The sequence below is a fragment of the Leptinotarsa decemlineata genome, unplaced genomic scaffold (assembly GCF_025532065.1).
Source record: "Leptinotarsa decemlineata unplaced genomic scaffold, Ldec_3_MD MMD2_tig00078422_RagTag_RagTag, whole genome shotgun sequence".
Lineage (NCBI taxonomy): Eukaryota > Metazoa > Arthropoda > Insecta > Coleoptera > Chrysomelidae > Leptinotarsa > Leptinotarsa decemlineata.
The window spans coordinates 12,599,815-12,624,902 of record NW_027412747.1 but is presented as its reverse complement, the minus strand read 5'-3'; the positions used below and the strand labels follow the sequence as shown (position 1 = coordinate 12,624,902).

General features: G+C 37.4%; 2 protein-coding genes across 2 annotated transcripts in view; one reads left to right on the top strand and one right to left on the bottom strand.

The window, feature by feature from the left end:
• The window catches only part of ninaB (neither inactivation nor afterpotential B), a 43,233-nt gene extending 42,864 nt beyond the window's left edge, over positions 1 to 369 (bottom strand). Inside the window, exon 1 of the mRNA XM_074186164.1 lies at positions 214 to 369. The gene's annotated coding sequence lies outside the window, so the exon portion shown is untranslated. The remainder of the gene's footprint in view (positions 1 to 213) is intronic.
• An 8,969-nt stretch (positions 370 to 9,338) lies between these two features.
• On the top strand, positions 9,339 to 23,985 carry LOC111514443 (putative gustatory receptor 2a). Its single transcript, XM_074186331.1, has 3 exons — positions 9,339 to 9,877; positions 17,129 to 17,362; positions 23,769 to 23,985. Exons 1-3 carry the CDS (start codon positions 9,362 to 9,364, stop codon positions 23,823 to 23,825), a joined length of 807 nt encoding a protein of 268 aa, XP_074042432.1. The 5' UTR covers positions 9,339 to 9,361; the 3' UTR covers positions 23,826 to 23,985.
• The last annotated feature ends 1,103 nt before the right edge of the window (positions 23,986 to 25,088 follow it).

The following is a 25,088-nucleotide window of genomic DNA, read 5'->3' as shown; positions in this document are numbered from 1 at the left end:
TTGAGGGCCATACTAAATATTCAATCAATAGAAGTGGTACAGCTTTTGTTCCCAACTTTGTTGTTTCACACTAATTACTAAGATTTATGCGTTTTAAATACAGTCGCTTGCGGAGCACACACTCACAGGTCTATTCGCTTTGACTGTTCATAACATTATAAGAAAAAAGTTCGCCTCTGCTACTCATCTGCGTAAGATCTTAAAAAAACTTACCTAAAAATAATAGTACACCCTCTAACAAAATGTTATTAAATGGTTAAACACAAACGACACCAACTGAAGCGTTTTTATGAATAAATAATCAACCTGTTTGTGGAGAACTGCATGACGATATATTTGGCGTGTCAACTAAAGTAGACATAAAGTTTTTTATCACTTATATGTATAGTCAAGGGCACCGGCATGACATTGAAAAATATTTGTTTATTGAATCACCGACTGAATTGAAACTCAATAACTCATTATTGAAAAAGAAATGTGGTGAAGAACAGCAACTTTTTCCTGTGCTCAAACCTCGAGAGAATGCTTGCTAGAAAGGTTTTAACTGAAGAAATAACATTGAAATAAAATGTTAATAAATAGATTGGGATAAACAATCAAGTGAAAATCGAAATGGATGAAATGAAACACGAAAAACTTATAGAATTGATACATAATCATTTAATAAACTATTTGTTCAAGTGGTAACTTTCACCAGTTCCATTCAAAACTTAAAAAAAAAGCGGCTCATAACATATGGCTTTTGAAAATAAAACCTCAAAGAAGTGTCTCGATTGAAAAATTCATATCAGGTCAAAATAAGAAGATGAACAAAAGGTGGTAGATATATTCTATAAGGTAGTGATACTAGTAATAGAGAATAAAAATGACCCAAATAAAGCATATTGAAAGTAAAAATCAGCATATTTTCTACTTTTTCCTCAAAGTAAGTAATGAGTATGACATGTCAAAATTGTTTAGTGACTGGTGCTCAAGAATTGATGGTTTAACAATCAATAATTAATGCCTCGTACACAATACGGTGGGCACTCATTCAAATTGAAGCACTCACTCAATTTAAATGATAACATAAAATATTAACATTGATGTTTCTCTGCAGACAAAATTGTTAGATATATCGTTCAATGTACAAAAAATGCTACTTGGCAAGAATTTGGCATCAATCCATTTCTTGGCAAGATTTTTTGGAATGTTGTGTCTAAAACTTGATTCGAGTAGAAAAAATCCTAGGTTTGTAGTATCCAAAATGGGAATTTTTCAGTGCGCGTTGGTGTGGATTTCATATACAGGTTCGTATTGAATTAGATTGTCAGCAACAGATGCATTTCAGTGTAAAACAGTTTTCATTACGAGTTGTATATCGATTGATGAAGAAGATTAGATCTTTTTCTAATTATTTATGCATCGAAAAAAAGGAACATCAGGGCATTGAACGACATATTTGAAACTATAAACAAAAAGTAAACATAAATATTCTTCTGGTTTCTTACTTTCTTTATCACAAAAAATGCAGAAAGATAGATTAATTCAATCAGTGAAAACTCATTTCAAACGTTTGTTTCGTTATGAGATTGTTTTTTAATGTTGATTTGACAAGTTTTTTTCATACTGGGTGAATTAAAAGTCGAAAACAAATTTTTCTTCATTTTTTAAAAATATATTATTGTCAGATATTCTTCTCAGAAAAATATTTTGAATGATTGTTTTTCATTGTTGAACAGTTATTTGACTTCGATGCTAAAGGATTCAATATTTGAAAACATTTTCATTATCGTTTTCTAAAGGAAACATTATTTTGTAGATTTCACGTTGTAATTTCGAAAGAATCCTAGACCCGATTGAAGATGACTTTTTTGTAGAAAATTTCTCTAAGTGAGTTTTCAATCATTTTTATGACTCTTTTGTTTTCAATAACAGTCCTTGCGTTAAGACCATTGAGTATCCTGAAAAAACTGTCATAAAAATCTCTTTTTCATATTTTCGAAAAGGTTGATCACCAAAAGATCTCCCATTTATTCTATTCTGAAATTTCCTTTTTAAAATTTCTGCTGAAAAAGTTCAACGTTGAAAATATCCAATACAATATAATGCTTTGTTGACGACAGCACACTTGTCTCGTCATTTCATTTGGATTCCAGGACATCGGCTACGGAGGCACATCCTCACCTGCAGCAGAAGGTTGTATATCTTATTGAGGATCTAGAAGTGATTTCGAATTGGGGTGAAAGTAACCAGGTTTCCGAACCGGATATAATGTCAGGTCAGACAATTCCGCTTTCTGCTTCGATAAGTTTGTTGGGGATTAAAATAGACACCAAAATGTCTTAACACAATGATGTCGCGGAAATTGCAAAGTCTCTTTCTCAAAAGCTTGAAACACTGTTCCGACCCAGAAAACTGTACACACCTCAGCAACTTTTGATGCTTTATAAAGCTAAAATCATACCTTCTTTGGAGTATTGTTCTCAAGTATGGAGCTCCGCCCCTAAGCATACCCCGAAACTGCTGGATTCCATCCAGAAAAGAGCCATCTGCCTGATTGGAGACGCGAATATCACTTGCAACTTTGATAGTTTGGAACATCGAAGAAAGGTTGGAGATTTGTCTCTGTTCTATAGATACTTTCACGGGAAGTGTTCATGTCACTTGGCACATTTGATTCCAGATATATCAGAAATACGCACCGGACTGTGACTGTTCATCGTTTTGAGGTTCAACTCACTACACCTCGAACATCACTGTTTAAAAACTCTTTCAGTTGGAGTAAACTTCCTGAGAACGTTTTTCCAGATGAATTCAATCTCCAGCGATTCAAATCCAATGTGAATCGCTACTTTCGCACAGGCACCGCTCTTAGAACGCCTTAAGAATTTTCCTGTAGTGCTTGTGTTTCGTCCTTGAAAAAAATTTTGTGTTGAAACTTTCGAATCGTTTGGTATCTACCTACAAAACCCAATAACTTTAAAATAAATTTTCAAGAAAAAATCACGTACTTTGTACTGGGTGCCAGGGCTGTTCAGGAATCGCAGGTAATGATAAAGCTGATGAATGCGATAGACCCGGATCATCAACTTCATATATAGGTCCTGAACCAGCTCTGGGGGTACCAAAATCATTGGTACGAAACCAGATTAGGACACGGACCAATAAGAAGCACACAGAGTACTGGACAAAAGTACCTGGCAACAAACACAGTAAAACCTTCATTAGGGAACCGTCCGAGAAAATGGCAGGCAAGTTGAAGTGTAGAAACAAATCATTTTGGAAAAACTTATTTCTCGAGCGATAGTTTTGACTACCTGAAGGTGCATAAATATTAACGTAGCGAATATTTTCGATAGTTACCGATACTATTCTACCGTCTTGAGAACAAAGTATATCCTTATTACTTCCTTCCTTTCTTTGGAAGATTCTCTCATCCATTTTTTTTTATCAGATGGAGTAGTAGAAAGCCAAAAACTTTCTTTCCCAAAAAGTATATCCTTTATGTCATAGCCACATCTGTGTATAATTTCCATACCGCGTTTTGCTTCACCTATGTTGCATATCATGGTATATCCAGGAGAGAGTTTCAAAAAATCTATGGTCAATTCTTGTACAAAAATAATATCAATATCATGCTTTCTGATAAATTCAGAAAGTAATCCTTGTTTGAATGGATTTTTAAGACCATTTCAGTTAGCCGAAAGAAGAGTAAGTACATTTGTAGCTATTTTTATGGACTAAAATAAAAACAAATAGTAGTAAGAAAGGTTCAATAAAAAGTTCTAAAACATATCAGCGTCGCTCCCTGGAGATTTCTCTTCCTCATCTATTTCATATTCGTTAATGTTTTGTGAGGTTTTGCTTCTCAGATTTATATGTAACTTAGGGACTTTTCTTTCTTCTTCTTCCGAACTTTGTTTTAGCCTTTTTCTTTCTCTTCTTTTCCGCTTTCTTTTCCTGTTTATCATTTCTTGGAGTGGCTGGTATAATATCTTCTTCTTGAGGCACTGAAGTTGTATGGATAGTCTTTCCCTCTTGTGGTTTTTGTGCAGGGTTGTGAACGATAACTTCTGGCAAGGAATGAGGTGGTTCAAAATATTGTTCTTGTACATTCAGTATTTGATTGGTATAAATTCCAGCTTGATCAATCAGATCTTCCAAGTTATGGACAAAGATTTGGTCTGTGGTTTCTCTGTTTGGTTTATCCCGTGTTACGTCAACGTAGGATGTTCCTTGTAAGTTATGTAAAGCTGGCATTACCGGTGCATTAGGTCTTCTGATTGCCATAACTCTGTTGCTTGGTTTAGAAGGGCATGTTCTTCTTTTGTGACCAGGTTTATCACATATCATACATGTTTTTTCTTGATTTTTATATGTAACCAGAGATGTTGTTCCCTCGATAGTGACATAGGAAGGTATCTTCTTCTTCATTGAAATCAACATAGACCTAACACCACTTTCTACCGGATAAAGATCTTGGCCTGACCACATTTCATTTATTATTGTTTTAACTATTCCGTATTTACCAAAATACTCTATCAACTTGGAATTTTTAAGTTCCGGAGGAAAATCAAAAATTCTTACCCATATATGATCTTCTTCAGCACCAATATAAATTTCTTGTTTCTCTTCCTCATCTTCATAAAACAATTTCATATTTTCAAACCTCTGAAGGGTTTTTTCTACTAATAACTTTGATATAACTTTTATGTACACCTTCGAACGTATGTGATCATATTGAATGCATTCTATTTGATCTCTTGAGAAATCGAATTCTTGTTCAATCCATCTATGGATATTTATATTTGGAGGTTTTTTTCTAACATTCTTGAAATCCAAGATTATTGTATTTTCCCTTTTAATAGTCATCGTACGCTACTGAACTATAAACAATTTACTAAACTCACACCTGTTTTCTATGAAGTTAGAACAACGACTTCATAGAAGTCGTTGCAACGAAGGGATAGAAACAGCTCTACACATCTTATGCGAATGTAAATCACTGAATCACAGGAGGCAGGCAATATATGGACGTACAAAATCACGTCCAGAAGAATATGACGAACATCCAACACGGAACCTGTACAAACTAGTACAGGGAACGAGACTGATGGAATGGGTGCCATGAGAAGATGGGAGAATAAACGCAATAAGCCCAAGAGGCTGCAGTGTTTTCTGGAGACTTGGACTAAATGGATAAGTCAGACAGCTCCCAAGGGTCCAAAAAAAACTACAATTGAATTTTCAAACTTAGAAACATTTCAAATGTGAAAGTTGTTTAGATTAACATAATTTACTGGAATATGAATTCATAACCTTCTGGTTGTCGAAAAACTATCAAAAGGACTAACTAGATTCAATTTTTCACATCAACTCAAAGTGAAACATGGGTTATTTTCGTTTTTCACAGATAAATAAAGATTTCTGCTATTTTCAAAATTGAATTTTTGATACGTGACAATTAAAGTGAATAAAAGTAGTTTAGGAGGTGAACAATGTCAATCTAAACAACTTTCCCAAATAACGAATATTACTGGAGTTTTTTCCCAACACCAAATCGTTATTTTTACACCTCGACACGTGTTTCGATCACCAAGTGATCATCTTCAAGAGGAAGATAAAACTGTAAAATTCGGTCTGCAAGTGTGTTCCAATAATTGAAAATCTATTGCGATAATTCGAATATTCTTGTTTGGGTTTTTTCAATTTACAAAAGATCTATTTATAATATTTTTCGTATTATTTATCAATTATAACTGAACTATTTTGAATAGTCACTGTTTCAAAATCGAATGTTTGTAATTTCTACGATTTTTATATTAATATTTCAATCAGTAATTACTACTATATCTACAATTATGGAAATGTTATCAATAACTCTTCGTCTAATAACATGTTTTTTTATTCACAGTGTTCCATGTTTCCACTTTCGTCATCAGAAGAGAATGGAGTAATTTCATACACTTAGTTCCACTTTGTATATTATGCGTTACAATTAATTACAGTAAACAAAACTTGCTTATTCAAGCACTAAATGAATTTGTTGATGTGGATCTAGCTTTGCTGAAAGAGAGATATATGAATGGAAACAAATTCACATTTTATATGTCAGGCAAGTATTACTCGTACTTCCATTTACACCTTCCATATGGTGTTTCCAACTGGGGTATAAATGCTTCTGTTGAAAGGATATTTCTCCTCCAGAAATATGCTGTTAGAATAATAGTTGAGCTAAGGTACCGAGATTCATGTAGAGATGCTTTTGAACAGCTGAAAATTCTTACAGTTGCCAGCACTTATATACTAGAGGCTAGTGCATATGTTAACAAAAATAAATCCAATTTTCAGTCCTCTCTTCCAACACATAACCACAATACTCGTTCTAAAGATCTAATCTTACCAAACACTCATAGATCTTCTTTGTATGAAATATAGTAGCACAGAGAAGGAATTCCCGCCTCGACATAGGCGTCGGCATATTATTTTTCAGTGGTAGTTTTTCAGTTACTTATTCTTACAATCATAGCAATTGATGACCCCATGAAAAAGTTATCTCAACTGAATTTTTCCACCATGGGTAATTATGAAAAACTTCGAAATTTAAGGTAGTTGATTTCCGAGTCGAAAACTCTAAAATACAATGAAAACACGAATAATCACACCGAATTTTCGTCAAACATATATTTACAATATGATAGAGGCCAACAAAATTGCTTGAAAAATAAAAATTCTTCTTCGATATATTCGGATGAGGTGGATTCATCATCGGGTTGAATAACGATCGGATTTATGGAACTTTGCACATAATATTTGTTCTCTTCTTTTATAATGTGGGCCACACAGTTCTTCCACTCATCACTATTACCTACTTCATTCACCACTCGCCTTATATTGTCAAGCACCACAGCATTCAAAGTCGGTGACTGATTACATTTCCGCAAGTTTTCTTTCATTGTGGCCCAAACCATTTCAATTGTATTGAACACACAATAGTATGGAGGCAAACGTAAGAGAATATGACCACGGGTTTCACACATCGAATCAATAATATACTCTTTTTTGAAATTACGTTGTTTTATGGTCGCCAGTAATACCTTTTTCGTTGGAATCTTTTCGGGTATTTCCATATCATGATTTCGCATGAAATCAACAATATCTGCTTTTTTGTGTTATTATTTGGTATTGTAGTCAATAACCGAGAATTATACGAAGTGTTATCCATAATAATAACCAAGTTTGGAGGAATATTTGGGAGAAGCTACTCACTGAACCAGGTTTCGAATAAAGCCGCAGTCATATCTTCGTGGTAATCAGTAGACGAATCTTTCATATTTTTTGCCGACAGAAGTAAAGCGTTAGGTACGAAACCACTTTCATTCACGGTATGCAAAATTATAAGACGTTTTTCCCTTGAAGAAGGTGTGTTCAAAGCACAATACTTGGTTTCATCTACCCAGCGATTTTTGACAACATCATAGGTGTCAAACCAAGTTTGTCCGCTTTTTAATCTATTATTGACAAATTAATTTGCAAGTAGTGGTTCCACTAGTTAATTACCGAAAAATCAATTAGGATAATCATCATTTAACAAACAAAGTCCACATCGGACCAAAAAACTTTAGGTATATAAACAGCTAACCCTTGTCTTTAGATTCAGTATCAATTTGCTTCTCCTGAAGATGCTAACCTTGTTAGCGAAACGCGCGTCGAGTGCCAAAATATCATTTTGGTGTTAGGGTAATTGATCTCTAGAAAAATTTTTCAAAAATCGGTTTGCAAAACCACTCACTACCTCACCTAACCCCATGAACACACGGTACTGATAAAGAAATATTGTGAAACGGACAAAAAATTAGTATTCAGCCAGTCCAGCTAGTCGAGCCTTCACTCCTCAACTACATTTGAGAGCACGTTTACTAACTATCTGGGCGACTAGGGGCCACAGGCAAGAAATGTTTATGACTGTACTCTTATTTTTATTGCCGTTCCAGCAATTGGGAATGGATAGACTATACCAATGCGTCTTTTCGTCTGACCGATATAAACTTTACCACAGTTATATGGAATCCTGTAAGCTCCCGCTAATTTCAGTGGACATCTGCTGTCTTTTGCTGATCTCAGATACTCCGATATTTTCTTCGATAGTATGAAGACGGTGTTAATTTTCTCCTTCTTTAGAATTTTCGCGATTCGGTTGGTGACACCTTCTACATATGGTAGATGGACAGTGCCTTGGGATTGATCTTCAGTGGTGTTTCTCTTCTTCTCCCTTGGACGCGTAGCACGGATTATGTCTTTTCTGTCGTAGCCGTTTGCTTGTAACACAGATGGAACAGACCAAGAAGTCTGCAGTCGCTGAACATGCACTGTCCGTTGGGGAACACAGGATCCATTTCGAAAATACCGAGAGACTAGCAACGTCGAATCATTATTCAACAAGAATGTATTTAGAAGCAATAGAAATACACAAACACCAAGTGAACTTCAACAGACAGGAAGGGAGAACATATCTACCAAAGATATGGCAAACAGCATTGAAAGGCGTCAAAATAAAGCCATGTCACCAAAATCGCGCGGGAAGTACGCGCGAACCCGCCACTATAGAAAGTGCGCGAAAAATCATCACTATACATTTTAATGACATGGCAGAAATGAGAGCTTCAGTTCCAGTTGATACGTCAAGAAGAGTACTTTGACCACACCACTGAAGATGACTGCTGCAGTTACAGTTGAAACGCTTGGAGACTGTAAACAAAGAATACAATGGAAAAACTCGTAAACCAACCAAAACAGTTATATTGTTGTTTGAGAAATGTTTTATTCTGGTGCAGAATTTTCTATTTTTTGGTATGATTTGAACTACAATAAAGCTACCCCTCTGATTCCGAAAAATTCTAGCTTGTATAGAAAAATGTCATGACCAACAAAGTCAAAGGCTTTCGATAGGTCACAAAATATTTTCATAAGATGCTGCTTCTACGATTTTTCCTAATAGGAAAAACGTATCATCTGCGGTGCTTGAATTCTGCCTTGAACCAAATTGCGACTCCCTTAGTAGATTTTTTTCATTCGGGTATTTTATTCATTGCTTATCGACATTCCATTCAAGAATTTAAGAGGATGTTAAAAATTACATACTTTTTTAATTATTAACTCCAAACATATTTCTTTTTTTGAAAAGATATATTGCGATAGATTTCCTGAATTTCTCAGACAATTGACAATTAGTTCTTCTATACGGAATCTTAAAATTCTTCGGAGTACCTAATACAATTCAGAATTGATTTACTATTGCGATAAATTGAATGTCTGATGAAAATCAGTCCGCAGTCTGCAGAATAGTCTTGGAATAAATAAACTTTTTTCAGGCATTGCAATGATGGCCTTGGTAACACGAACAATATCAGGATATTTGGTACCTCCAAGCCAGATCTTCCAAAAGTTTGACATCTTTGAACTTCACTTTTCATCCACAATAGAATCCTTGGAGCTAGGTTTATTTGAGACTTACCTGTTGCTGGTAAAATCAAGAATCAAAATTGTCAACCAAGAGCTGAATAGTTTAACTCAAGATAAACACATCAACCGGAGAAGACGAATCAACTGTTCTAACGACATCACGAAAAAACTAAAAAAATTGAGGAAAGTGCATTGGAAGTTGTGCTCCATTTGCGTGAAGTTGAACAGAGTATTCGCTTTTCCCCTACTGGTTTTGATTGGAATCACGTTTCTGGAGTTCATGAGCTCTGCATATTTTTTCATGGTGAATTCTCAAAAGATTATAATGGGAGTTTATGATCTGAAATTTAGTATTTCCGCTTTTTTTACACCATTAACAAAAATTGGCAGTTTGATAATTTTGTGTTTGGTGTGTACAGTGATCAGGAATGAGGTGAGTTGAAGTTGTGCCATTATTTTCATTTGCATCCTATGGTTAGTTTGATTATGAAGCCATCCCCAAACAGGGTACTTATATGCCTCGCTATTTTTGCTCAAATACCAATAAAACCCTTCTATTTCTTTCCGTCATAAATTCGGGTGTTGGAAAATTATTACCCAAAGTACAATCCAGTCTATCTATATCTGACATCACATCGAAATGCTTCAGATTGTGAGTCAGCGTCGCAATTCACCATATTCAATTTATTTTTCGGCTCAGAATGACTGAAAAGCATTTTATTCAATAAAAAAGTAGGAAACCATCAACCCGATTTTTCAATTTCTTCTATAGCTTATTCGAATACCTCAGTCCGGTTATTTTTAGTATTGTAACGAATCTGAAGCCGCTCCTGACCCATTCGCCAGCCGATTCATCGAATAAATAAATGACTCATCGCGAAAGAATTCAGTCTGACACCGCCGGGAAAATTCTAGGCAAGTACCGAACAGACTACAGAATTTTATCATGGATCTCTACCGATATATAAGGCCGGCTCTCGTCCAGAGAGGGCAGTTGAATTTAGAAAGTGAATCGAGCGGATAAACAAGGAATTCGAATAGTGGAAATAAATCAGGCGTTAGTTGCTAAGTCTTGAATATAAATTAGTTTGTGATAGTGAAATATTGTTATAGTCTATTTCAAAAGAGTGTAGAGTAATAAATCATGAAGTGTCATAAAATTTGCCTGAATTTCGTTGTCGTCCATGGGCGTAGGCAAATCTTAGGATTATTAAACTTAATAATTAAAGTAAATTAAAAATTACAGACATAGATAATAATAAAAGGTCATTTTCGGGAAGTAATTTGGTCTAAAACTAAGTACCTACATGTATTTAGGTAAGTAAAATTTCTTAAAAAAAGATTAAGATTGATTTTAGTGGTTCTTGTAAACTTATTTAATATGCAATTTGGGTTCATATACTTGGGCATGATTTCTCAAAAAAGGGTTAACACTTAATTCCGAGGTGCCATGTCATTATAATAATCCCTTTTTGACCCTGCCCACCAATCATGCAATACCTATTAAACCCAGGTAATTAAGAAAAAGGGTTTAAATATATTGTAATGGTGTCTTAAACATTCGAGTTATAATAGTAATTGTTACTACACCAATTAAACGTACAGTGATATTGTGATATAGAAATAGTGAAAAAGTTATAAAATGGGGACATTTACTCCAAAGAAAAGAAGTGTAAAAAATTCTCCGCTATCTGTTTGCGAAAAAGTTATAATTTTAAATGTATATGATTGCATAAAACACGATCACCCTAGTTTGTCTGTGCAAGAAAGTGTTGAGCGATGTGCCCGAATGACTGGAATTGGACAGTCCACGATTTTTAAATTATTGCGAGAAAGAAAGATATCAGGCCAGGTAAGTCCATGCAAGAGAAAATCAGGAAGACCAATAAAAATCTTAGATGAAGACACCAAATGTGACATTCGAAGAAAAGTTCATTCGTTTTATTTTAAAAAGGAAATACCCACTCTTGAAAAAATATTTATCGAGATGAGCCAAGATAACGATATTCTTTTGATATCCAGAAAACTTTTATGGAAAACTTTAAAAAGTATGAATTTTGCCTGGGAAAAGCACAATCGAAAGGCACTATTACTGGAAAGTGATGAAATTGTTTGCTGGAGACGAAAATATTTGAAGAGCAAAAGAAAATTTTTTATCTTGATGAGACGTGGATAAACGAAGGTTATATAGTCAAAAAAATGTGGCAAGATAAAAATATAACAAGTTCTCGCCAAGCTTTCATAGAAGGCCTTTCGACGGGTATTAAAGTGCCTTCGGGAAAAGGGAAGAGGCTTATAATTGCTCACATTGGAAGCGAAGACGGATTTTTAAAAGAAGGTTTGTTAAGCTTTGAGTCGTGCCGGACGGGAGATTATCATGAGGACATGAATTCGGATGTCTTCGAAGACTACTTCGGGGAAATGTTAAAATTTCTTTCAGCTGATTCGGTCGTGGTTATGGATAATGCAAGCTACCATTCAAGGCGCTTAGAGAAGGTACCAACTTCAGCTTGGAGAAAGCAAGAAATTATTAACTGGCTGTCAAATAAAGGTATTCAGTTTGAGACGAATTCAGTAAAGAAGGAACTACTAGCCATAGTAAAACAACATAAATCTCGCTTCATGAAATATGCCGTAGAAGATGTAGCAGAAAAGTATAAAGTAACTGTGCTGCGCCTACCGCCATATCATTGCGAATTAAATCCTATAGAACTTACCTATATGGGCACAAGTTAAAGGATATGTTGCAAGGCACAATACCACATTTAAAATGAAAGATGTCAAGGTATTGTTTGATCAAGCCATTATGGAAATCACATCAGAAAACTGGCAAAAAGCAATCCAGCATGTTTTAAAAGAGGAAGATAAAATGTGGGAACTGGACAACTTGGTCGATCAGGTGGTTGACCCTATAATTATAACACCAGGGGATGATGACAGTTCTTCGGATGAAGACTATACTGATGTAGAATAATTTAATTGAATTGTGAATATACTGTAGCGGGATAAGCAATCTGGACAGAGACCAGTGTATCAGTGACAGTGACACTTTTGCTTAGGTTAGGGTTTAGAATTAAGGGTAGTCTGAATAATTATTTTCTCGGAAGGTTCTCGAAAATTGTACCTAGTAATCTCTAGAACATTCAATTAGGGTATAAATAGAGTGTTGTTAAACGTTAAGGGAAGTTCACAGTTTTAGTATTGTTCAAGTGTCAAATTGTAATAACGTATCCAGTAAAGTTCTTGTCGTTTTTGTGAATAAATTGATTTAAAGTCCCCACAAGTGTTTCAATACGTAAAGTTCGTTCGTGTGTGTTTGTGAGTATTTCCCGATTTCGGTTCGTATATATTTTATTGTTACATTTTATATTTTTTTAATAACACTGTTCTGCTGTATTAAATTTTTATTTCCTTTATTATAATTTTTATGAATGCATATTCTTTTGGCAATTATCCCACTAGCGCGCCTCTGGCTCAGTATTTATCCGTCGATAACAATGGACAAATCCCTTAAAACAGGGTGATACCTACCTGCTCTTTATGAAACGACATAATTTTGCAATGCGGACTAGGGAAGTGACAGAATTTATTGACGGATCACCCTGTAGCGCTTTTGAATACTTAATGAGATTTTATTACTCTACATTCTTTTGAAATAGACTATAGAAATCAAATTTGTTTAGGACAGTACATTCTTCAATTTGTTACAATTGGTGATCAGAAGTGGATTTTTAAAATAAATCTGTGAGCATGTGGTGGACAATCTTTATTGTACAGTGAAATTGACTATAAAACTTATTTGTATACGCAGAGAGACTGGTGATTCATTGTGTTTCGCGAAGTGGACAGTACCGGACTACGGAAACATAAACTGATAGACCTTTCTCGCGAAAAATAAACTTGTGAAAGTAAATAAGTGTTTCGGACTCGATTAAAATAAGTGGACATATACAGTTTTGTGGAAAATAGACAATGAGAGACAAAATGTGTTCGAGAAAAGTGTGCCTAGTGGACCTGAAAGTCGCCGAATTGAAGCAAGAACTGGAGGAGAGAGAGCTAGATTCTTCCGGAAAGAAATCAGTACTCCAGAAGAGACTATGGGATAACTTGATTGAATCAGGAGAAGATCCCGAAGCATATTATTCGAAGTTTCTGGGGGTGATTTGAGTTCAATAATGAGCAAACTAAATGAACTTCAACAAAGTTCGGTGAGTTTAAAAGATGAACTTAACAAAATTCAAAGAGTTTAAAAGATGAACTTCAACAAAATTCGAAGTGCTTGGAGGAGAAGATTCTGGAAAACTCACAGTGTTTGGAAGACAAGCTTCTGGAAAATTCGAAAATTTTTGAAGATAAATTTCTAGAGAATTCGAATAGTTTGAAGGAAGAACTTCTAGAAAATGCAGAAGGCTTAAAGAAAGAACTTTGTGATGTGGCGAGTCTACTCGAAGAAAGGATAGGAACCATCGAGACAGAAATAGATAAATGCAGGAAGGAAATGAACACAGAAGTAGAGGAAATCAAAGGCAGAGTTCAGGCAGAAATCAGCAAGATGAAAGAAACAATTACCAATTTGCAAAATCAAATCGTTAATTATGCCCACCCCACAGAAACGGTTACCAAAAACTCCATTCCGGAACTGAAAGATGTCAATGTCAATTCTGAACCAGGAAAGCTCTCCATGAAACCGCCCCAGTTCGACGGAAAAACTCCTTGGGCAAATTACCGCCGGCAATTCGAAGCTGCGGCCAGAGCGAATGGATGGAATGCAGGAGAAAAGGCGATAGCATTAACACTGGCGTTGCGTGGAGAAGCAACGAATATTTTGCAAACCCTCACGGCCCAAGAATAGGAAGACTATGACTAAGTTATAAAACATCTTGAGCTACGGTATGGACAGGCACACCTATAGCACGTTTACCATTCACAGCTGAAGAACCGGTGCCAGAAATCAGGAGAATCCCTACAGGAATTTGAAGCCGACATAGCTCGATTGGTTCGTCTGACATATCCTGCTACACCGGAAAATGTAATGGAGCGTTTAGCAGTTCAGGCATTTTTGGACGGACTTCGCGACCAAGAAACGAGGCAGGCCTTGACACTAACTCATCCCAAACATCTCGTGGATGCACTGGCAAGCGCTATGGAGTTCAAGGCTGCAAAACAATCCTGCAAGAGGCAGAGCAAAGTTCGAGCTATCGAGGAAGAGGGACAGGTGCCTGCTGATATTGAGGCCACCATCAGAAAGGTAATAAAAGAAGCGTTGCCTGAGAGAAAACAAATAAGATGCTGAAACTATGAGAAAATTGGGCATGTGCGTAGCAAATGTCCAGCATTCAAAGAACCAACAACAAATCAGGAAAACTAGAGAGGGTCGATGAGAAGAGGCAATCGTCGGTCTGTACCCAGCAAGCCCCCGTAAAAAACGCATATGTTGCCATTCTCCAACGACAAGACAAAGGCGTTTTCGTAAACGGCTTCATCAACAACGAGCTTGGATCATGCTGCTAGATACAGGTGCGACAAGAACCATTATTGTGCCAACCTTTGCCAAAACACCGGCAAGAATTAAACCGTCAAGTTGGAAGCTACGCACCACAACAAGGGAGCCAGCCACTGTACTTGGAGAACTACCAATTGAATTGGTGTTGGGCAGTACTAAATTGAACCAAACCCCTGCCAGTATTATAATAGGCCGAGAGCTGCGACTTCCTTGCGATCTGAAATTTGGGACGCCGCCAGAACAAGACACTGCGGGGGAAGACTATGTCATCAAGATTCGGCAGAGAATGGACGACATCCATGAACGAGTCCGTCTGAACATCCGGAGTGCCAGCGATAGGATGAAGAAGGCCTATGACATCAAGGTGAATGCTGGAGGATTCGACACCGGTGACCTAGTTTGGCTGTATAACCCTAAGCGACGCCGTGGTTTATCACCGAAATTGCGGAACTCGTGGAAAGGTCTGTACAAAATCAGGAAAAAGATTAATGACCTCGTCTACCAAATCCATAAACCACCTCGAGGAAAGCCTAGGATAGTCCATTTTAATAGATTGGCTTCTTGAGCTGGAAATCACGACCGAGTTCGCGTCCTCAGACCACCAGAGGATGAAATGTCGTTCCAGAATTTCATGTCATTATACTCGAATGGACAGAAGGTCGTACATGGGGTAACTCAAGAGCCACGAGACCTTTTCAAGGTTCCTGTTAAATACGTACTAGCTCACTGCGTGGCAGAGAATCTCCAAATGTCCAGGGATATCGCTGTGGTATTCAACAGCGATACCCCAGCTCCAAACAGTACGAGAACAGAATCCTACAGTTGAAGAAGGGTCAGAGAAACATTTCCTACTTGATGACCAAAAAGCATTCATGAGACAAACCGTCCTATGAAGATGTCTGGAGGAGTCTCACCAGACTGAGGAACAAGATGCTCGACCAGAATCTCGTGGACTTGGCAATCCCGAAATTAGCCTATGGGCTCGACTAACTGGATTGGAGAATTGTGAGAAGCATGTTGGAAACCATATTCAGATCCAGCGGCATCATCTTCCACGACTGAGCATGAAGACTGTGTAGTGGTACTTCCATCGAACTTCACAGTGCAGCCGCCCCAGACCCATACGCTAGCCGATTCATCAAATAAATACATGACTCACCGCGAAAGAATGCAGTCTGACACCGCCGGGATAATTCTAGGCAAGTACCGAACAGACTACAGAATTCTATCATGGATCTCTACCGATATATAAAGCTGGCTCTCGTCTAGAGAGGGCAGTTGAATTTATAAAGTGAATCGAGTGGTTAAACAAGGAATTCGAATAGTGGAAATAAATTGAGCGTTAGTTGCTAAGTGTTGAATATAAATTAGTTTGTGATAGTGAAATATTGTTAGAAATAAATTTGTTTTAGACAGTTAATTCTTTAATTTGTTACAGTATTTTTAACAATTTTGATATTTGTAAAGCATGCCCCAAAGAAAATAATGCCGCCGCCGCTGGTGGCCATAAATCAATTGTGACGTTGCCAAGACCTCGCCCAGTCCGGCCGACGTTTCGCGGCTGTTCGATATTCGCGCCGTTTCCTTGAAATTCTGTTGAATTCTCTAACAACGTCGAGATAATTCATTCACCATTTATAAATACTATTACGAGCATATCGATATAGTCGAGTGAAGTTAAGTCTCGCGGACAGTGCGTTGCAGAGCGATCTTATAAGGCGATAGACATTCGAAAAAATAGTTGAAGTTTTAGTTGAAGTATTAACAGTGAAATAAACTTAGTTTGATGATTGTTCAGCGTAGTCATTTATTATTGAACCCACAGGGAAAAGCGTAGCAATACCTTCTTAGACAATGGAAGTTCGAACCTGTAACATTCACCAACCACATTGTCAACCACATTCAAACTAATTGCTATACTATCATCTTCATGGTTCTACTCAAACTGAACGTTTTATCTCCTTGTTGGTTCTTTTATACGGTTAGAACGCCCCAGTGCAGGTATTTGTCTCTTTGAATTTGTCTGTATTTGGGTTACATTCTTGCCTTGGGTGATACCATCAAAATCTTACATCCTTACTGGCTATGCCACTGGTTTTTTGTTGATAATTTTTTATATTCACAGGATTTCTTCTATTTTGTCATTAAAATCAGTTGAATTCTTGAGAATTATTTTTTCAGGTATTCAAGAGCGCAGATATTATCTTTGACGTGAAAAACAAATACCAACCAGAAATCAGCAGAGAGGTGTGTATCGTTCAACAATGTATTGAAAGGAACTCTCAATTCTTCCTTAATAATTCGATTTTTAATATTAATTTTCAGATTCAGAGATTTTGCAGACAAATTCTTCAATGGAATTTGAACTTCACCGCATTCGATTTCTTCAACATTGATATGACTCTGCTCTATGAGGTAAATTGATACTTAAAAATTATTCAACTGTTTGATTTTCAAATTATACTGAGAGTATAAATTCGCAAAAATTCAAACACACGTCAGGTATATTTGTAAAGGGGGCAATTTTTTACCTGAAAACAATTGCAAAACCTTTAACCCTATAAGAGGGGGTGTCATTCCCCATTTCTGTTACATGAGAATAGAGGTCAAGTGGTACCTCAAGTGGAACATCATTCCCCTCTTCAGAAGATATCTCATTTGAAGAAATGCCAATAATACTCATTCGAAAAGTGCAGAAGATAAATCAATTTTCAATAAAAATATGTCCTGTTCCTCACGGACAGTCGAGTCCAGCAATGCATTTGTGGTTCAGCCAATTATATTTCTCGTTCACACAAAAGGGTTTTTAAAAACTTTTTATTTGAACAGAGTAACAACTAATAACTATGAAGTATAAGTACTGGCTATTACAAATCAATTGCACCTATTTATATATAAATTATTGCCGACTTTGCAGATATCAGCAAAATAATTGATGTCGTCTTCCGGTCATCGAACAATATCCTGCTGATGTAAGGGGTTATCGAACTGTAACTAGCCTAGCACCACTGTTGAGACCCAGGAAGAATCGAAATAGCGCTGTTTGGTGTTTAATCACAAAGGCGTTGTGTTTGGGCTCAATTTTACAAACTAGTTTGCCTTACAGTGAAAGACAACAGGACGGTGGTGGCGGTCAGGGCAGGATTTGGAAGTATGGAGGTCCCGGGGCAACAAAGGAATGGAGCCCCCTTAATTTTTTATTGAAAGTTGAATTTTTAACTTTACGCTGAGAAAATAAAAATTTTTTCAAATAAGGGGAAGCAGGATTTTTTATTTATTTCATTTCTCTTTTCACATCATGGGTACCAATTACATATTGTAAAAAGTATTGCCACTGGAATGCTCGATCAAATGAAAAATTGATAGTGAATAGAAACTTGCAATCAGGGCTTTCTGATACATCCATAACAATATTATGTTTGTGTAAGTAAGTATACTTAAGAAATGTTTGGGAGGAAAAATGTAAAAGTTTCTGACCCGTCAAAATTTGCATATTTTCGTTATCTTCATTGTGGGGGCCCCCTCCTTTGGATGCCCGGGGCAGTAGCCCCGCCTGCCTTTCCTCAAATCCGGCCATGATGGCGGTCGATATCGATATTCGAGAATCTATATCTGTAGGGAGAGTGAGTGTAGACCCACAGAACTTAGGCCACATGTGACCCATTGTACATCCTCCCGAAGAGTTGTCCTTCTAGGTCATTGTCCATCCTGTTCTTTCCAGGAAGATGAACAGGTCACTAGGAGACATCTCCCTAATATTGGCAGGTGTAGGCCAAGACTCGTCGAACATGCACTTCCTTTGTCAACCTTGAGGTGTCTCACGATAGCCTCCGAGAAGGTTTTGGAAGGTGCACCGGCATTACTGTCATTGCGCGGCTTCTTCAACCTTATTGAGGTTCCCTCCGTGGATATATACAAGTGAGGGAGCTTTCCTGCAAGAGCAGCCGGTTCCTTGCCTTTATTCAAGGCGGACCTTTCGGCGCCCGCCGCAGGAAGTGCCCTTGCTGTTGGAGGTGGAATGGGGGAGGAGGGAGGTACACTTATAGTCGCTGCCATTCCTGCCTCTTTCGCTCTCTTTCTCCTTTTGGCATCGGCGCCGCAAAAGCGCCTTTGTATTCGAAAATTTACTTCTCTGTAGATTCCACAGATGGCGTTTTCGTAAGGGAAGATGTCATCGCCCTCACATTAAACCCCATAATTTTAGTTTGAATTTTAGGCATAAATTGCGTAAGAACAATTTGATATTTTGGCCGTTCAGCTTTTGCTTGCCAAGTTATAGTTGATGGCAATAGTAGGACTTGAACGTATTCTTTTACTGGCCCTTCGACTTTAGATCTGAAATCAGCACCTCAAAAATGTATATTAGTCATGATATTTCACGCAAGAAAACTCTCCTTTATATACAAATCGATGTGATGCCATTCAATTCACTTGAGTTTTTAAAGTAAACATCGCAACCATCGGTTTGGATTGTTGAATAAAAATAATCATTACGAAAAGCATCAGGAGATTCCTTGATCCTTCTCAGTTGTTAGGTTAGGTTAGGTCCAAAGTGAGTGGGTCTATTCGACCCTCCACCACAACCTGCAAGGGTTTATCGTGGCGCACACTTATTCACACTCGACCAAATCTGTTTATCTGTTTAAAATCTGTTTTTCCGTTAATCAGCTGCCGCCCCCATACGAACGACAACTCTCAGAAGTTGAGAAACTTGTGCGAGCTAAGGACTAACGAGGTCTTACCTTTTAACGTGTGATTCCTAACACGGTTGCAGAATCATTCCAACTTCAACCAGATAAATTCTCTCGAGAAAAATATCTGGTAGAAGCGGGAATCGAACACACGACCTTCCGATCGTGAGTCGGACGCACTACCACCGCGGCCAATTCCACAACAAATACCCAGCTTCTTAACAAAGCCGATTAGTTTGTATGATGAGTGGTCTTTCAGGTCAGATGGTAAGAGTACGGCTCTGCCGAAATCTAAAAACCTGCATCGGTCCCCAGCAGGGCAGTTATTTTATCATTTTCCAAACAGACGCGACACACACTGTCTTCCGACAGTGCGAGTCTCTGCATATGATGATTCAAATGACAGTGACAGTGACACCATCCCTACTGTAGTCCAATAACTGTATGGTATCAAGCTTCGAATGGTGAATAAACGCCTTGAAGTGAGCCAATCCTGGTAGATTCTGCCAGAAGTCCATAAATATTCTTGCCATCCAGGTGTTCAATCTTTGTTTGGCAAAGTCTAAAGCGATGCTAATGTCAGGTTTTGGTCTGATGAAGCTGCTCGCAGCACCCTCCTTTGCAAAGGAGTCAGCAGCCTCATTCCTTCCAGGCCAGTATGGGCAGGAATCCAGACCAGAGACAATCTGATACGTATTCCTATCGAGGAGAGTCGTTTTTGGCAATTTGCTACCAATTTAGATATTGCTCGATAGGAGCCAAGAGCTTCCTTCGCCCGGAGGATCCAGTCTCTCTACTCGGGAACAGTACTTTATAAGACAGTTCGTATTTGACAGTTGGAGGCATAAAGTCAAAGATTATTTCCAGAATGTTGTGACTTCCAGTGTCAACTAACAGTCTGTTACACTCTGCATTAAATTGATTCGTGCAATTAGCAATGTTCACAAGTATATATGCAGTCCATCTAGCTTCTCTCTCCAGAAAAATGTGGAGAGGAGGTAGATATAGAAGGATCTCCATGGCCGCTGACGGTGTGGTACTAATGGCACCACTGATGACCAGACAATCCTGTCTCTGTAAGCCAGAAAGCTTTGCTTGGGCCGTTTTCTGTAAAGCTTTCGGTCACCAGGCAATTGCACCATAAGATCATTGGTCTGACAATCATCACATAAATCAAATGGATTTGTTTGGGGCCTAAACCCCAAGTTTTACCACAAATTGTTCGACATGTCCATAGTGACAGTCTGGCTTTGTGTAAAACTTTTTCCAAGTGAGCGTTCCAAATGGAATGACTTCACCATTGAGGGAAAGTGGCGAAAGATCGTCCAGTCCAATTTTCTCTGCCTGGTGAAATGGATTATCACAGTTTTGCTGGGGTTGACAGACATCTGCTCCCTCAGGCACCAACTGTGATTAACTTCCATCGTGCTTTAGAGGATATTACAAGCTACCCGTCCCTGTCGAAGGCATCATGCAGACTACCTATCAGGAGCGACCACAGAAAGGGAGATAGTACTAGACCCTGAACCTAATGGCCTCGCTGTGAAGGGTCGTAGTTGCTGTTTCGTTTACCAGCATGGCATAGATCCAGCCAGTTATGGTCGATTCTATACCTTTCCTAGTCAGAGATGATCCTATGGATTCAGGTAGTGCAATGTCAAATGTTCCTTCAATATCGTTGTTGAGGGATTGGAAAAATTTCTCTACAAGGTTGTTTAATGCTAAATCTGTCGATTTGCCGGTTTGATAAGCATACTGGTGATTATTCAGGAGGAATGTATATAATGCCACCCTCCTGATGTGTCCTTTCAACAGGAAGGATGTAAAGCTAATTGGTCGTACCGATTCAGGGTGTAGGTCTTTCCGACTCAGTTGCGAGTTTTGTGCACATTCTTTTTAAAATACCCAAATATATTAGATTTGACGTACGGCTACTTATAGCGGATAACACAGTCGCCTTTTGACGTCAACATTGTCCGAGAAGGCATTTTACTGCCACGAAAAATCTGATAAATTTTAGGTAAGAAATTGTCAGTAGCAAGTGAGCATTCGACCAACAATAGCGGGACATGCAAGTAGCTCATTGTAGTTTTTAGGGCGATAGAAACACCAGGTTATTCACGTTGTATATATACAAAACCTTTGAAGAATGAATGTTTGAGCTCATATTTTAAAAAATTATCTTTTGAATTCTTCTTTTCTTGAAGATTATGTAAACGACGGCTTTCGAGGTCGCTGCATACGACGAAGGGGTACAATAGAATGGCTTCCTCGGTAACCGGACCCGAGGCCTTTGGATTTTTTGTGAGAACTCCTAAAAAAGAAGGTTGTATCTCATTACTTCCCATTCACTGAGAGGCCTGTAAGGGCGACAATGATTTTAGGATAATTTGTATTATTGCATGAAGGTTGAAAGACATTTCCAGCATTTACCTGATTGATTCGGTGAGTTTGCAGGCAAAAACTATTGATTTTTGCATTTTTGGAAAACGAACTTTCACCACTCTATAACTCCGATATTCAAAAGCAAAGCATATGGGGAGTCGAAATGAAACCAGTGAGATTGATAGTTTTGCAGTGTATTTTGGGTCAATACAAACAAACTTGACGAGTTTTTGTATTTTTGCGAAACATTGTCATTCTGGCAGTTATGCTTTGCGTTAAGTTTTCGACCGCCCACCCTGTATGATTCTAGATTTCACAGCCGCCAAACTTACAACTTTTCAGCAAAGCTAATAGTTTTTATTAGCTTCTTTTATTAGGTGTGGAAAAAGTGTTTTTATTTCACGCCAGAGGATCCTTTTACCTGTCAAAATAAATAAAGTAATATTTATTTGAAAATGTGTGTATAATACATGTGTTTATTTACGACATCACATTAGAAACCTCTAAAATTATCAGTGTTATAGGTTAGGTTATATGTTTATATGTATTATATACATATAAACTTTCCTCTTCAATCATTCTTTCTATTGAAAAAACCCGCATAAGAATCCGTTGCGTTAGTGATTGTGTAGTAATCCTGTGAAAGTTATCTGATTCGATTCCATAATGAATGTTTGGAATACAAACTGAATATGAAGAAAAGTGTTTTTTGTAGTATAATTCAGTGTTCATATAAAAGTATTTGTTTCCAAAGTATTCTTTCATGTAATTCAATGTTTATATGAAAGCAGTAGTTTCGAGTGGGCTTTTTCTTTCAGTTTTTTGTCTAAAAGTTACTTCTATCCACATCTACACATGTATGTAAAACGTTTATTTTGAAATCAATTGCTTTCTTCCTTTCTTTGGAAGATTCCCATATATTCCAAAATACTTTTTCGATTTAAAAAAATATATTGAGTTTGAATCTGATAGGTAACATATTGGACTTCAACAATTTACTGCTGACATACATATCTATTAGTCTTCAAAATATCGGCTGATTCGATGAGTATATCCGGACGAGTAGTTAAATCAGTTAAATATATTTTTAGAGTAATTAAAAAAATGAAGAATTCATCGTTATTGAAAACCATAGAAAATTGTTTCATTTGAAATATTTTTCATATTATTTCATGTTATTTTCTTCACTATCTGGAGCTGAAAAAAGTGCCTCTGAAATTATATCTTTCAATTCGTAAATATCCGCCTAGACATGAAACTAACTGCTGCTACCGTCAACACCATTCATTTAGCATTGAAATACCTATCAAACTTTATCTCAATCATATAAATAAGTTGCGCATTTACTGAGATATCAAAAAAATCTAACATGTTCTAAATATGTTTAAGACCTCTTTCATTTAGAGAACTGCGTGTAGGTATGTGTAATAAACTTCCTGAGAACGGTTTTCCAAACGAATTCAATCTCCAGCGATTCGAATCCAACGTGAATCGCTACTTTCGCATAGGCACCGCTTAGCGCCTTAAGGATTTTCGTGTAGTGCTTGTTTTTTGTCCTTAAAAAAATATCATGGCGTCATTCACTTCACTAGTTGAGAAAGCGACAACACGATTTATTATACTCAGAAAACCACAGTGAATACAACGTAACCACATGTAGATGAAATACTTTCCATTCCAACGAAAATAATTTGCAAAGTTTTTTTGAATTGCCTCTGTACTATAAATAATTATTTGTTTTTCAGGTTGTAACGACTGCAACCACTTACCTTACCATCATGATACAGTTTCGGAAGAATTAAAGAAGAGAAGATATTGGTTCAGTCTTCAGAATATACAAAAATATTTCAAAAACACAAATGACAATCGGAAAAAATATATGAAGTCAATTTTTTATTTTGCACACTCTGCAAGACAGTTAATAAAACAAAAACCAGTTTTACTATATAATGATTAACGGAAAAACAGATTTTAAACAGATTTTTTTTTAAACTATAGCTGAGATGCCGCCTATACACTGGTGTAGCGACTCATTCGTGTGTAATTTTAATGCAAATCTGTCGACCCATATGGCTTACTCGCTTTCATTTACGTGGGCCTCTTTTTGAAAAGAACACTAGATACCGTTAATATCGCTGTAAGTGTAACGGTCCCGTGTTGCGCATTCTACATCGTGATGGTGTAAATTCAGAAGTAGAAACTTGCACGAAATATTATCGACCTTCCGAGGTCCGAGCGTGTGAAAATAATTCTCTACGCCGATGATACAGCTCTCCTCTTATCTTCCATGAGTCAGGGGCTCGGAATCTTCTACATGCAACGTGCATTGGACGACCCTTAGCGCTGGTACCTCAAATGGAAGATCCGAGTGTACCAGGACAAGACTCAGGCGATAATCATGGGAAGAATGATATCTTTTTCTGCCAGAAAAGTGATGATTTCTGGAAGTGAGATCGACTGGCAAGCGCACCTTTTCTGAACTTTTTTGCCTAAATAATTGGTTCAATAGGAGTGAGAGAAGCAAAACTTTGCATCACTGTCGCTTCTTCCAATTCGTGTCTAGAATTGGGACAGATGGTACAGGACTAAGTTTGGGATGGCGGCATGAATGTCCTCAGACATCAGTACCGCCATTCACGGAGTACTCCTACCTGGCTGGGGTGAGTGGATGAAAAAATTGTTCATCCCTTAACGGAGGACATGAGGGCCTTATACTACATAGTGTCGGGGCCTTCTATATTGGGAGGGGTCGTCTATAGCATAATCTATAGCTTCCCTAACTAACGGATTATCGTGAGTTTTCAAGCGATCAAAAACTCGTCGATTCCTCGACTGAATGGAAGGCAGTTGCAAATATCTGCGGATCAACTTATTTTGTAGTTTCTCCATGATGACAGGCTTGAACATAGTGTTGTTATATATCGTAATTTTATTTTTAAGGCTCATTTTTGATTTCCTATTGATCAGAGGGTACAGACTTTTGATCCGACCCTCGATCTTTGCCTTCACGAATTCGAAGTGCGGGTTCCAGGTGAGTCTACGGTCTATTAGAAGACCGATGTACT